This window comes from Rhinatrema bivittatum, chromosome 2, assembly GCF_901001135.1.
Source record: "Rhinatrema bivittatum chromosome 2, aRhiBiv1.1, whole genome shotgun sequence".
Taxonomy (NCBI): domain Eukaryota; kingdom Metazoa; phylum Chordata; class Amphibia; order Gymnophiona; family Rhinatrematidae; genus Rhinatrema; species Rhinatrema bivittatum.
In genome coordinates this window covers 690,551,063-690,564,943 of record NC_042616.1, presented here as the reverse complement: position 1 = coordinate 690,564,943, position 13,881 = coordinate 690,551,063, and the positions used below count along the sequence as shown (strand labels likewise).

The following is a 13,881-nucleotide window of genomic DNA, read 5'->3' as shown; positions in this document are numbered from 1 at the left end:
GAGCCCTAGGGGAGCCCCGATGGCTTTCCCCATTCCCTCAGAGGAAGCTCCAAAATCGGAGCGGCCTCGGAGGGAACTTTCCTTTTGCCCCCCCCCCCCCGCCCTACCTAAATCCCCCTCCCCACCGTTATTATTTAAGTTGCGCCTGCCTCTGGGCAGGCATAGGTTGCTCGTGCTGGCTGAGTGTAGGCCCACAATCCCCCAGCATAGCAGGCCTTCGGAGGCCTCTGGCCACGCCCCCGCCCTGGTCCACCCTTTCCCCGCCCCTTTTTTCAAGCCCTGGGACATACGCACGACCTGGGGCTTGCGCGCATTGCCGAGCCTATGCAAAATAGGCTTGGCGCACGGAGCGGGTTTTCGGGGTTACGTCCCTATCTGATTTAGATTGCAGAATGAGGGTGCTTGAATGCCAATTGAGCCCATATTCTGGTGCTATAACATTGCAAAGACTATGGCAGCTACTATTAAGAATAATTTTAATATCCATCATCAATATGAAATGTTTGAAAACAGAATTAGATCTATGAATCTTAGGGTTTTGATTTTTCCCAAAGTGTCGATTAGTGTCTCGGACAGAACTACTTAAATGGTATGTTACTGAGATGCTCCAGTTTTAACCCGATAAGTCTTTTTTGCTGTCAAAGAATTACTATGCATCCAGTATGAGGAAGAGCTTGGGGCCTACTAAAGGAGCATTAGATGTTTTTGCTATCTCTAGCCCAAAGTTTTCCCAATGTTTTCAAGATGATAACATAACATCTAGAGCTTCCTCTGTGATTTTGTTTGCCTTAGAAACTGACAGAGCTTTATTTTTTCAGCAATATTTTAAGTATAAAGAGTCTTTGTTCTGTGACAAAAAATTACATTATTTTTCCTGACATCTCCAGGGAGACTCAGGCTAAAAGGAATCTTTTCTTACAGTTAAGGCAAAAGGTCTTGTCTTTGGGGGCAACTTTCTTTTTAAAGTTCCCTTGTAAATATTTGATACCGTAGCATACCAGGGCAATAAATATATTTTTGTTGACCCAGTTAATTTGCAATCCTTCTTAGTAGATAAATCTCAGTGATTTCCTGTCCATTGTAGGTAGAGAGGTATAATGAGCTACCTTGTATGTTATATATTATGTTTTCCTCCATAAAATGTGGACTTAATTCCTTGTATAGATCTTCTGAAGTATATTTTTGTTTTGTTGTATTCCTTGATTTTATATCATGTAAAAGTTTAAAATGTAAGAATAAATGAAAAAAAAAGGTATTAGGAAAAGACAGAGAGTGTTAGGAAATATACTAAACACAATACCAGAGTTATTGCTGTTTTTATTATAGAATATATTGAAAATACACTATTTGAATTTTTTACATCCTAGGTAACATTTAATTTATAAGTTGTTACAATTATTGTACAATAAAGACAATAAATTGTGCAGATAAACTTTAAAGAATTTAATTCAAAATGTACTGTTAATTCATTATATACATATTTTATGACCAGAAATTTAAAATTAAATTGTTTAAAATATAAATTGTCTAGCTTCTTAAAATCTGTCTTCAGCAACATCCATTTCATGTTCTATATTAATATAAAACTTAACTCTTCTGTTAAATACTCATTGTTAAATAATCATTTGAAAATGTGAATATCTCTCTCAAAAATATTCAGTGCTTCATGAATCAACAATTAGTGAAGTGCAGTACAATTTGTGGGTGACAATAAAGACCTTCTTTGGCCTACACTGAAGAATTATCCATGGAAGAGTAAGAGCAAGCGACAGAAATTAATTTCAAGTGTTGAAGGAGAGGTTCAGAGTGTTTTCACATTAAAGTTACTTGTCTGCCTTTCACATTGCATTACTCAGAGCGCCAGGCACAGAAAGGAAAGGATTAAAGTTCCAGCAGGAGAGCAGACTGATTCATTGTGCTTCATAGAAAGGTTTACTCAATTGAAAAAAAGCAATGCGAAACTGGAAGCAGCGCAGATGTTAAGGGAAGGAGGTTCTCACTTTGCGACCCTTCAGTGGCTGAGGTGGACGATAGTTATTCTCCATGTGACAAGGCGTCTCATTCTCACTGCTGAAGTAAAGGCTGCGCAGCTTTAGCATCTAATCAAGACCAGAAACACAATCATGATTTTTCACAAAATCGGCACAGAGCGTTACGAAAATACATGGAGAATGTGCACCTTATTTTTATATTCATGGATTCGAACGATGCATTTCTAACACTTCAGTTATATATAAATAAATACCTCCACTCAATGTTCCTTCAAATGTTTTAAAGATTGTGTGTGCAAAAGTTTTCTTTGTGCAACATTTATAAGCCAAGTTCAAATTTATGCACTACAAACCAGTATAATGCAAATATCAGGATTTCTTGTGCGTGTTATGTTTTGCTGTGGGCATGGGGTTCCCGACTTAGAGAGAACAGTGCCTCCGTTAGAATAGTTCATTAAAAATACCCTCTAAATAAAGAATGGAAATTAAAAAAAAAACTCTGCTCAGATGAAAATTATAATTAATAGAAAGGACTGTTATGCATGCATGGATATGGCCTATTGCATAAACTCTTCTCCTGCCACAAAAAGAGATACATTAATGTGATCTTTTCACCTGGAGTGTCTTAAGTACAAAAATAAATTATTTATATTAGAACATTTTTATGAATATCTCTTGATCATGTAGAACTTACAGTATGTCTTGACTATGTAAATCAAATCACAACTGAATACAATTGGACATATACTATAATTAGTATTTCATAAGTTTTCAGTCTACAAAAGTACTACAGAGTTCCACAAACCTTGACAGGAAATGGCAAGAATCCAGTTCTTCCCTCAAGATGACATGCCAAGGATTGTTTAAGAGTAATCTGGCCTAAATGATTAGCTACGTTATGTGCCACATAGTTTAAAATAATCCTTCTTAATCCTGAGCAAACAGAATCTCTAGGAATTTATTTCAAACTCATTTTTACAGTACAGCATTACAAAGTACTGGGTTTTAAAACTGATGATTCAGGATGTAGTCCTTTAAGGAGAGCAAATAATTTAATCCATCCTATTGGTTATAAAGAGAATAGAAACAGTACATTACTGGATCTTTCAATATGGGGATTGTTAGCAAAGTGTTTATATAGAGAACTTGTAGACCCTTGAACAATAAGTTGAGATTTTGCCAAAAGGTGTGTAGATAGAAATTTTGAGTTTCTAAACTAATCTTACAATCCATTGTCTTTTTGACAGTACTGGGGCTGGTTCTTTTAAATATCTTTATTAGAGACATTGCTGAGGGTCTGTCGAGAAAAATGTTTGTTTTCAGATTTAAAAAAAGTCTGTAAGAGTTGACATGCCAGAAGGGGTGAAAAAATGCCGGGGGGGGGCCTTGAAAAAATGTGGCAGAATGGGCAATGATTTTGAAAGTGGAGCTTCAGTGCTAAAAAGTGCCCAGTAACGGTATAATCAATGTCAGCAGGAAAAAAGAGATAATATTGACTTTGAATAGGTCACTAGAAAGACCTCATCTAGAGTACTGTGCTCATTTCTGGAGATCATACCTTCACATAACCCAGAGACTGGATGAGAATCAGAAAATGACTACTAAAATGATACAATCCCTCATTATAGGGAAACAATTAATTGGATTTCACTTTAAATGGAAATTCCATTTTGGCACTACAGGGCCTCACTACAATGGAATTTTGACCTAGCTCTCTTTCCATACTGCTGAGCTTCCTATAGGCTTCATGTTCTTCACAGTGGTAAAAGCTTGCTTTAGCTCAGTCATTCTTTAACAGTGACCTAAGTTTCAGGAGAGGAAACCTGGCATGTACAGCTGCAGATCCACTTCAGTAGAGGAAAACTTGACACAAAAGCTCTTGCCACAGTTAATAGCCTCTCTTCAAATTCTGTCTCATTGTGTGTAATAAAAGTAAGTGCAGATATCTGCCAAGCCTCTCCTATGTGAAGGTCAAAGCTGAAGCAGCATAATGATAAAACATCCACAGTAGGAACAATCCATGAAGATAAAGACAAAGTTAAAGTTAGTTCCCAAGCAGTAACACATTTAAGGGCTTCCAGACTGTTCTATGACAGGAATGGTATCATGGAAAACTTCTGAATGTATGGATTGAAGATCAGAGCCAATATAATGTTCCCATAAGCATAATGATAAAACAGGGGAAGGCACAACATTTGTATGAACACTAAAGCATGACTACAGAAAGACCTGAAAGGGAAACTTTTATTGCCAGTAAAGAGTAGTTTACGAGATTAAAATAGTAGTATGGTTTGCACAACATCAAGGAGACTACAGAAAGCACCTGTGCTGATGTAGATGCTGCTCATAAATATCCTGAACAGCTGAACAAAACCACTGAAGGAGAGAGGCACAAACCAGAGCAAGTTTTCAGGGTTGAAGAGACAGGCCTTTTCTGGAAGCAAATGCCTGACAGAACATGTATTGCTAAGAAAGAAAAATGACTGGTATTAAAGCTGCAAAGCTCGCCTGACATCTCCTGGGTAGTGACAATACAGGTGATTTTAAATTGAAACCCCAGCTGGCGTATCATTCAGAAAACAAGGATATTGGGGAATAACTAGTACGGTATTATTATTCAGCTGTGCCTGGTCAAACAGACCTTTTGAGCTGGAGGCACGGCAGCGCGGCAAAATAAAAGTTCTACATTGCAAGCGCCAGATAAGTGCTCCACTATAAAATCATAAAACTTGTGGGGATTTTTAAGGAGTATTGGACACTAGAAGCACAAAGATGTGCTTTACAAAAGGACATAATTGTCATTTGTTGGAAGTTTGAAAGAAAAAAGAAATTTGAAAGAAGGGCTGCTAAGAAATAATTTGAATTAATTTTTGCTGCAGAGGAAAGCATCAAATGGTGTCATTTGGTTCATTAGCCAGTGATGAAAGAGAGTATATAAATTACAATGTTTCAGCATTTAAAACACAGCTGAATAATAATGAACAAATTACAAAGACTGTAACAGCTGAAGATAAGTGCCAGGGTTAAAAAAGAAAAAGAAATCATCATCTAAGTTGGAGACACAATGAGACAGCTATGACTGTTGGAGAAATATGATAACATCATAAGGATTATAAAAAGTAGAAACATCGGCATTCAAGTTGTGACTGTGGATAAAACGGTAAATAATAATCAAGTCACAAGGAGTGTAATTTTTTCAATTAAGATAAATATTGTTAATAGAAATTCATCAAATAACTGGTTAAAACCAAATTACAGTGACATTGGTATAAAAATATAATTACAAAATATAAATAAGAAATAGTTTCTTCAAGTAATTTTACTAAAATAAAAAATAAGAGAATATAAGACCGGTGACTGAAACAATTGGCTACAAAGTAGTTTCTGAATTTCAGATCTCTTGCCAATACGGAGGTCTTTTCTCTAAAATAAAAATAGTTGAGTTATATTGAGATAAATAAAGTTTCATTGCTTTAGATAGAGACAATGCTGGAGATTTAAGTTGGTTCTCAGCAGCAAATATATAGCTAGTTATTTTCCATATGTATCATTCAGAAAATACAGGGGCCATGAAAAGTTATGCAAAACCAAATCTGTCATTTGGAAATCAAACAAAAAGGTCTGGGTGATTTTGAGCATTTTTCAGGAGTGGTTTACAACTTTTTTTGTCCTGTAGTAGAACACTACTGGGCTAGGATGAATCTTGCTAAGATGGTACTGCTCCTCATAGACAATGCCCCATGCCATCTAGCCAACCTAGGGGATCCATCTGATAATATGAAGGTCACGTACCACCCCAAGAACAAACAGTATTAATCAAACGAATGGATCAAGAAGCAAAAAGACAGACCTATAGGCAACTCACCAAGGAACTGATGGGGAAGATACACCAACATTTAGAGAGTTCTGGTGAAACTCCAATATTATGAACACCACTGACATCACCATCAAGTCCTGGGAGAAACTGAAAGTATCAACTCTGAATGGCATGTGAAAGAAGATATGGCCAGATTGAGTGTGTTGTCCAGGGCCGTCAGAAATGGAAACCATTCCACAAATTCGACAGAACCTAGTGACCTTGCAATTGATGTCAAATCTGAAGACATCATAAAAACACTTGTGGTTGAATTGCTACATTCATATGAAAAAGATGTGTCTGATGATAACCAGATATAGTTAGAATAAGAGTGTGCTGCAAAGGACTATGAGATAATAGACGCTTCCACCCTCACGGACTGAAAACAAAACAACTGTCTGAAGCCTCCCCACACTGAGGCTGGCCTGCAGATCCTCAAGGATAACTATCCTAATCACAAATGTAAGACTTTAAACTATAACCATGAATTCATGGTTTATTGATACTCCAGAATATTTGAAAGTGACAAGGTCCTGTTTTGCACCTATTTCTAAATTTGAAGTGACTCAAACTACCAATTAATTCATCTTTTTGTCATATGAATCCCTGTAATGTAGCCACCTTATAAACCATTAGAGACACAATCTAGCCCTAATGCTCTATCATAATTAATCTCTCTCTGAAAGAAGAGTTTATTCCTAACCTGTTAAAACAAGCTGCTGTTAGGCAATTGTTAAAAAAGCCAGATCCTTAAGAACCTTTCAATTACCGTCTGATCTCGTCTCTGCCCTTTGCCAAAGTTATGCAATCAGTGGTTTTGCATCAACTTGATAAGCTGATGCAAAACCATCACGTTCTGAACCAGTTTCAATTTGGTTTTAGAAGAGCTCTTAGTATGGAGACATTCTTCTCTAGTTTAGATATAGTCATAAGAGGCCTTGACAATGAATAGAGAATTGTGCTTGACTGCGGGATACAAATGATCATCAGATCCTTCCATATTGTTTGAGAGAATAGGGGATTTCTGGCACAGTGCTGAAATGGTTCAGGCCATATTTTTTTGATAGACTGTAGCAGATGAGAACGGAGACTGCTGTAGATAGCATCCATTAAGGACCAGGGACCCACAAGGCTCTGTTGGGTAGGCTCTGAGCAGGATACAGGCTGTATGCAGATGTACAGTTTTTTTGTTCCTGTACAATTATTTTGATCTGATACAATCAAATTACAATTTGCCTTTCAGCTTACACACATTTCAGCATTAAGTTTCACTAAAATGGAGATCATTGTGCTTCAATTGTCTATGGGAGAGTATGTGCCTTCTGCTATAGCTTTGGAGAATAATTAGTAGTCGATCGTGGCCTGTGTGAAAGGTCTGGGGGGTAGACCCAAATTTGACTTTTCAGGAGCAAATTAAAGGGGTAGTAAGACTGGGCTTCTTTAAGCTTCGATTGCTTCATAGGCTCAAATCACAGTTGAAATATTCAGATTTTTGCACGTTAGTGCAAGCTATGGGGTAGATTTTCAAAACCTACCCCTGTGCGCGCCAGGCCTATTTTGCATAGGCTCGGCGGTGCATGGAAGCCCCCGGACGCGCGTATGTCCCGGGGATTTGAAAATGGGCAGATCGGGGGTGGGGCTGGGGGGCGTGGCGGCGGTGTTCCCAAGTCCTCCTACACATCGGCAGCGCTGGCGCGCGCAAGTTACACCTGTCAGAGGCAAGCATAACTCCATCAAATAAGGTAGGGGGGGATTTAGGTAGGGCCGGGGGGTGGGGGGGGGATCCAAAAAAAAAGTTCCCTCCAAGCGGTTTTGGAGGGAACGGGGAAAGCCATCGGGGCTCCCCTTGGGCTTGGCACGCGCAAGGTGCACAAGTGTGCACCCCCTTGTGCGCGCTGACCCCGGATTTTATAACATGCGCACGGCAGCTAATAATCTTGTCCCAGTCATGGTTTCCATGTACCACGTCTCCATGAAATTCACTACATCAAAGTCAGCCTCTTCCATGATTACCTCTAGATCCGGGACTTTTTTTTCCATATTATGAGCATTAGTGTACTTGGCTTTCTAGATATTGCCCTTTTGTTTTTTCCCATTTCTACATAAGTGTTTTAATGTATTACTTATTTGAATAATTTTGGTTACCTTAGGGCTTTGATCACCCATTCCCAAAAATCCTATTTAGCAGATTTCTAAACTGCCTACTGCTGAAGATCTAGGTGAGTGTCTACTTATCAAAGATGAAAGGAAAAAAAAAAAAAAAAAGACTGACATACATTTTATATCACTTTTACAAAATTTAGTGATAAACTCTGCACCATGGAGTGAATGTTCAAAAGCATGTAAAAAACATTGTTTGGCATGTATATATAGATATTTTGAAAATGACACTGGGTTTGTACACACAAAAGTATGCATGGAAGCAGTTTCAAGTGTACTTTTATGTGTACTTGAGAGAGGCGTTCCTGGGGCAGAGTTAGGGTGGGAAAGCCATTGACGCATGTACTTTCCGAAATGAAGTGCATAGCTAATAGTGCTCAACACATGCAAATTCCATGTAGATGAGGCCAGTAGCTATTACCCTACAATTCTAAAAACTGCCGTGTGGCCAAGGCACCTATTTTAACAGGTCAAATTTAACCCCTGTCTGGAAGCTGGCATTAAAGCAGGATTAAATTAATATCAAATGCTCCCATGCATGCATAAATATGGGTGTGTATACTGGGTCAGAGTTCACTCATACTGCTAAATTTACAAAAGCGGACTGGTGTGCAAAATCCCACCTTGAAAATTACAATTGAAGTCTGCATGTACTTTGCACATGCAGACTTCAGCTCCAAGCACTGTTAAAAAAAAACAAAAAAAAAACCGGGCTCTATATGATAACCATTTTAGTAGCTGTTTCTAAAGCAAATATCTTATCCAGCCATTAACCAGCTACAAAGGGTGACGCCCTCAAAATGCTGCTGAAATGAATTTGGCAACGACACTATCTCCCCAATGCATATGGATGAAAACATACCCTATCTAGAACACATTTTCAAATGACAGGCTTGTCTCATCAGAGCAGCCTCCATCACCATTTCTGAAAATACTGTTCCAATAATGCTATACGAGGACACGATGGCTCCCCTGCCATGAACCTCAACTGTGGACTTTTCTAGTTCTGGTGCTGAACATAAATACTGAAGATGTACCTGCTCCTTGCTGACACTGATGGGCTCTTTTAGAACATTCCAGGTAACACACTCCAGAAGAGGGGGTGTGGTCAGAGATCCATCATAGGTCCAGAAATCCAAGGTTGCAGGAAGCAGACCCGAAGGATCAAAGTTTGTAAAAGAAGCACTTTTACCCTAAAACACATGAAAAGAATATTAACTTTTAACACACTTCCAGGTAAAGCAGTTGAGGCTGGGCAGTAATATGAGAGGAGGGCAAGCTCCAGGTATCAGGGCAGAGAAGGCATATTTTGAACCTGTCCAATAGTGAAAGACCCACTCCTTGTCACATATGGATTCTGTACATATTACAGTGATAAACAGAAACCCCAGAACAAATTCTGATATTCAAACAGTCAGAGAAACATCTAATGAAATCACAGTATCTGACGATGGTAAAACAACTTGCTTTTTAAAGGTCGCATAATCACAGGTGGAAGTTAGTCATAAAGAAAGATGTATTGTGCAATATTTCAAACTGAATGCCTTCCCTCAACGATATATTTTACTGCCAAATCACTAATGTTAAGCATCTCCTTGGCAGTTTTGCTAAGCATCCTGGGCATAGCCATGTTTGGAATGCATTATGACATCGGTGACAGGATAGCAAGGATTTATTATTTTATTTATTTAGACTTAGCTCATGCCTTGTTCATTCACAGGCCAAGGCGAGCTACGTTCAGGTGCAGTAGGCATTTCTCTGTACTCAGAGGCCTTACGGTCTAAGGGGGGGGTCATTCACCAAGCAGCATTAGGTGTTTACTGCACAGTGAATGCCTTGGATACCAATAGAGTGTCCTGTTTTACCTCAATAATGCCAATTTGATTATGAGCTGCTTTGCAATGCAAAATGTATATAAAGCAGATCACTGCTAGGCAATTTCTTGGTAATTAACATAGCTTGCCTGAAAAATCACTTTCCCGGGGAACATCAGGTGCTAATATGGGTCCCAGGGACCCAGAGCTGTAAGTTAAAGAGCCAGAGCAGCCCAAAGTTCCTCTACCACCCCCCCCCCTCCACCCCCCAAAGTGTGAGAACCTCCTGTCCTACTCCCCAGCACCTCTAGAGGCAGCTCCAGTGCCCAAATTAAAAAAAAAAAAGAGGCATAGCAGCACCCTCCCTTCCTAATGCCACCCATTTGACTAAATTCCCCCACCCTCTCTAGGTGGAGTAGGGGGTCCCAGAGCACCCCTTTAGCTTTAGATTTTGCACCCTCCTAGAAAACCAGTCAGCTGGTGCCATTTTATGTCCCTATCACATGATGGGGCGCCATTTTCTCTAGGAGGGTGCAGGGCCTGAAGCCAAGGGTTAACTCCAGTCCCCATTAGGCCACAAGGTTTTAGAGGTATGATTTAAGGATGATGGAGATGATTTCCTGAGGGGGGGGGGGGGGGGATTTCAGTTACTCTGTCCCTTTAACAAGATGGCATCCCTATTATGAGGGGCTCTTAATGGGATCCACTAAACCATGGTATTTTACTGCTGGGGAAAACACCACACAATTTTCTAAACTAAGGAACCAAGTTTTGGTTTTTTTTTGTTTTAATTCTGACAGAAATTATCACAGCTTAGTAAAAATATACTGTAAAGTGTATATGGAAGGTAAAGGGACTTGCCCAAGGTCACAAGAAGTGTCGGTTGGAGAAGTGAGATTTGAACCCTGACTTCCCTGCTATTCCAGCCACCAGTCTACTCAAGCCAGATCCAGCAAGTATACAGAAATTTGCGACTCTCCTCCTACACGTCTACAAGGCTGATTGGACTTGTGGAGGAGCTATATAAAGACTTAAAAAATTATAAGATTTACCAATAAAATGTGTAAACGATACAGGGTGGATATTACTTTGGAACTATTAAACATTACACAGATGGTATAGCTTTCTTTCAAAGCATCAGTTTCCGTAGGTTATATTATTTCTATCTTCATAACATTTTCTGAATGTTTCACAATCTTGACTCATCCTTCAAAATATTCATGCTTTGAGCTCTGCAGTCTTTCAGCTCCTAGTTTCTCTTATTATATAATGTAACCATGGTTGATGGCAATTCTTTTCTGCTGTTGTACCTATTGCCTGGAATGACCTCCCAATTTTTAATCACTTCACTGAGTTTCTCTCCCTCCAAAATCTCACATCACTATTTCTGTTCGCTGTACTTTGTCCTCTCAAGTTGAATTGCATCACAGTGTATTCTCACCACTTGAATAATCTCCAGACAGGGCCAGATTTTCAAAAGGTTACACGTGCCGGGCCTATTTTCAAAAGGCCCGGCGACGCGCGTAAGTCCCGGGGCTTGCAAAAAGGGACAGGGAGGGGGCAGGGTGTGGTCAGAGGTTCTGGCACAGTGGCCATTTGCCACTGTGCCGGGGATCACGTGCCAGCAGTCGGCCGGCGCGCGCAACTTACTTCAGCCCCGGGGCTGAAGTAACATTTACAACAAAAGACAAAAAAAAGAAAAAAAGGTAGGGGGGAAAGGGCGGGAGAGGTAGGGAAGTTCTCTCCGAGGCCGTTCCGATTTCGGAGCGGCCTGGGAGGGAACGGGGAAGGCAGTGTGGCTCGGCGCACGCAGGGTGCACAATTGTGCACCCCCTTGCATGCGCCGACCCCTGATTTTATAACATGTATGCGCCTGCATGTTATAAAATTGGGCGTACACGTGTGAGCGCCGGGTAGTACGCGCACATGTACGCCCGCGGACACCTCTGAAAATCTACCCCTAAGTTAAATAGGAATGGATAACAATTCCATACTTTGGTTGAGAACATTTATTAAAAATAGATTCAGGGATAGAGCCTTTCCAGAGAAAGGCAATGATAAAACCACCCCACATTTCACTTACATTCACCAGTATGATGAGGAAGAGAGGCAAAATTTAGTAAACATTTGTCGGAAAGATTTTACAGAAATACAGTGAATTATAAAATGGATTTATATCATAAGCTTAGCTTCAGAAAAAGAAACAAATTTTCAAGGAAGATCTCTACCAAAGATAGTCTCAGTAAAAGCTTAAAAGGACATTTTCAAAAGGATTTATGTGCTTAAAACTGGGTTTTACGAGTGCGAACGCATTTTATGTGAGTGGGCTTTTGAAAATTGCTATGATAAATGCTACTTTCACTTGCTTAAATCCTTTTGAAAATTACCTCCGTAGTGTGGATCTGGGCAAGTATTCTCCATTGTGAAACTGAAGAATCTTCCTACAACAAACTTTTAAAGAAATATTCAACAGTCCACAATAAAAGAAGGTACAAAGAAGGTCAACCAAAATGATAAAGGGGATGGAACTGCTCCCCTATGAGGAAAGGCTGAAGAGGTTAGGGCTGTTCAGCTTGGAGAAGAGACGGCTGAGGGGGGGATATGATAGAGGTCTTTAAGATCATGAGAGGACTTGAACGAGTAGATGTGACTCGGTTATTTACACTTTCGAATAATAGAAGGACTAGGGGGCATTCCATGAAGTTAGCAAGTAGCACATTTAAGACTAATCGGAGAAAATTCTTTTTCACTCAATGCACAATAAAGCTCTGGAATTTGTTGCCAGAGGATGTGGTTAGTGCAGTTAGTGTAGCTGGGTTCAAAAAAGGTTTGGATAAGTTCTTGGAGGAGAAGTCCATTAACGGCTATTAATGAAATTTACTTAGGGAATAGACACTGCTATTAATTGCATTAGTGGCATGGGTTCTTCTTAGTGTTTGGGTAATTGCCAGGTTCTTGGGGCCGGGTTTGGCCTCTGTAGGAAACAGGATGCTGGGCTTGATGGACCCTTGGTCTGACCCAGCATGGCAATTTCTTATGTTCTAAAATGGACATCCTGGTTCAGAAGCATGACCTAAACACCCTGCAGGACACGTAATAGTAAGCTGCTATCAGCAGACTGCAGTTCCATATCCACACACATATATATATCTGGGAGACATCTCAATGAAATTCAAAGGTAAATAAGACATTAACAAATTTTCTACTTTTGAAGTTTTTTCTTTGTTATCTATTTGGTATTACCTTTGTTTCAATAGAGTCCAGGGCATCAATAACTTTCTGCAGCTGTGGCCTGGCATTTCCTACCTGTAAAATGGAAAATGAGAAATTTATGGCCATCTGTCTTACTGGCTCAGTGAACATAAATAATATTTTAAATGGCCTACGAATGATGGGCACCAGCAGTGAAATGGATATTAAAATGAAGCAGCATGGAACTGTCTCAGGACAGTCAACATAGCACAGCTACTTAACTTCTCCAGGAGTATACATACACTGCATGATCTCACGTAAACATCCAAGGATTGTAGGCCAAGAGTACAGCCATAAATCGTGAAATACGGATTAGAGATACTGTAGTTTAAAAGTAAGTGGATTTTGCTAACCTTCAAGAAAACTCCAACAACAGCTAGTCCATCACAGTGCTGCGCAGCTTCACCAAAACTGCCATACTTTGTATTCCAGTGTACCAAGTGAAGCTGCAAACAAAAGAGTAAATTAAATGTACCATCCCATTAATGTTATTTTTAAATAGTTAAACCTTACCCAAACATAATCAATGTAACAAAAGAGGGAAAGGAAACCACCTTTCAAACCCATTTCCAATCTAGGCTCAGATTTTTTTTTTTTACATTTCTGCCCAGGCTTTGCCACTATGCATTAGGCCTGTGCCTAGGATGGCAACAATTAGGGGGGGGGGGGGGGGGGGGGGGGGGGAGCAGGACATCTCAAAATTTGCTGCCTCCCCACAGGGCTGAATCTTACTCAGCAGAGAACAGCCTTCTGCTTCCTGCTTCAGTCCCTCCCTAGTGCAGACAATAGGAGGAGAGAGTAAGAAAGG

The 13,881-nt window shown here is 39.8% G+C and overlaps 1 protein-coding gene across 1 annotated transcript in view; it reads right to left on the bottom strand.

Annotated features, from left to right (window-relative positions):
• Window positions 1–1,299: 1,299 nt before the first annotated feature.
• Window positions 1,300–13,881, bottom strand: part of LOC115085500 (carbonic anhydrase 2-like) — a 50,914-nt gene continuing 38,332 nt past the window's right edge. Inside the window, exons 5-8 of the mRNA XM_029591603.1 lie at window positions 13,427–13,519; window positions 13,065–13,127; window positions 9,045–9,200; window positions 1,300–2,099 (exon numbers count right to left, since the gene is read on the bottom strand). Coding sequence (XP_029447463.1) covers window positions 1,980–2,099; window positions 9,045–9,200; window positions 13,065–13,127; window positions 13,427–13,519 — 432 coding nt within the window. The 3' untranslated portion in view covers window positions 1,300–1,979. The remainder of the gene's footprint in view (window positions 2,100–9,044; window positions 9,201–13,064; window positions 13,128–13,426; window positions 13,520–13,881) is intronic.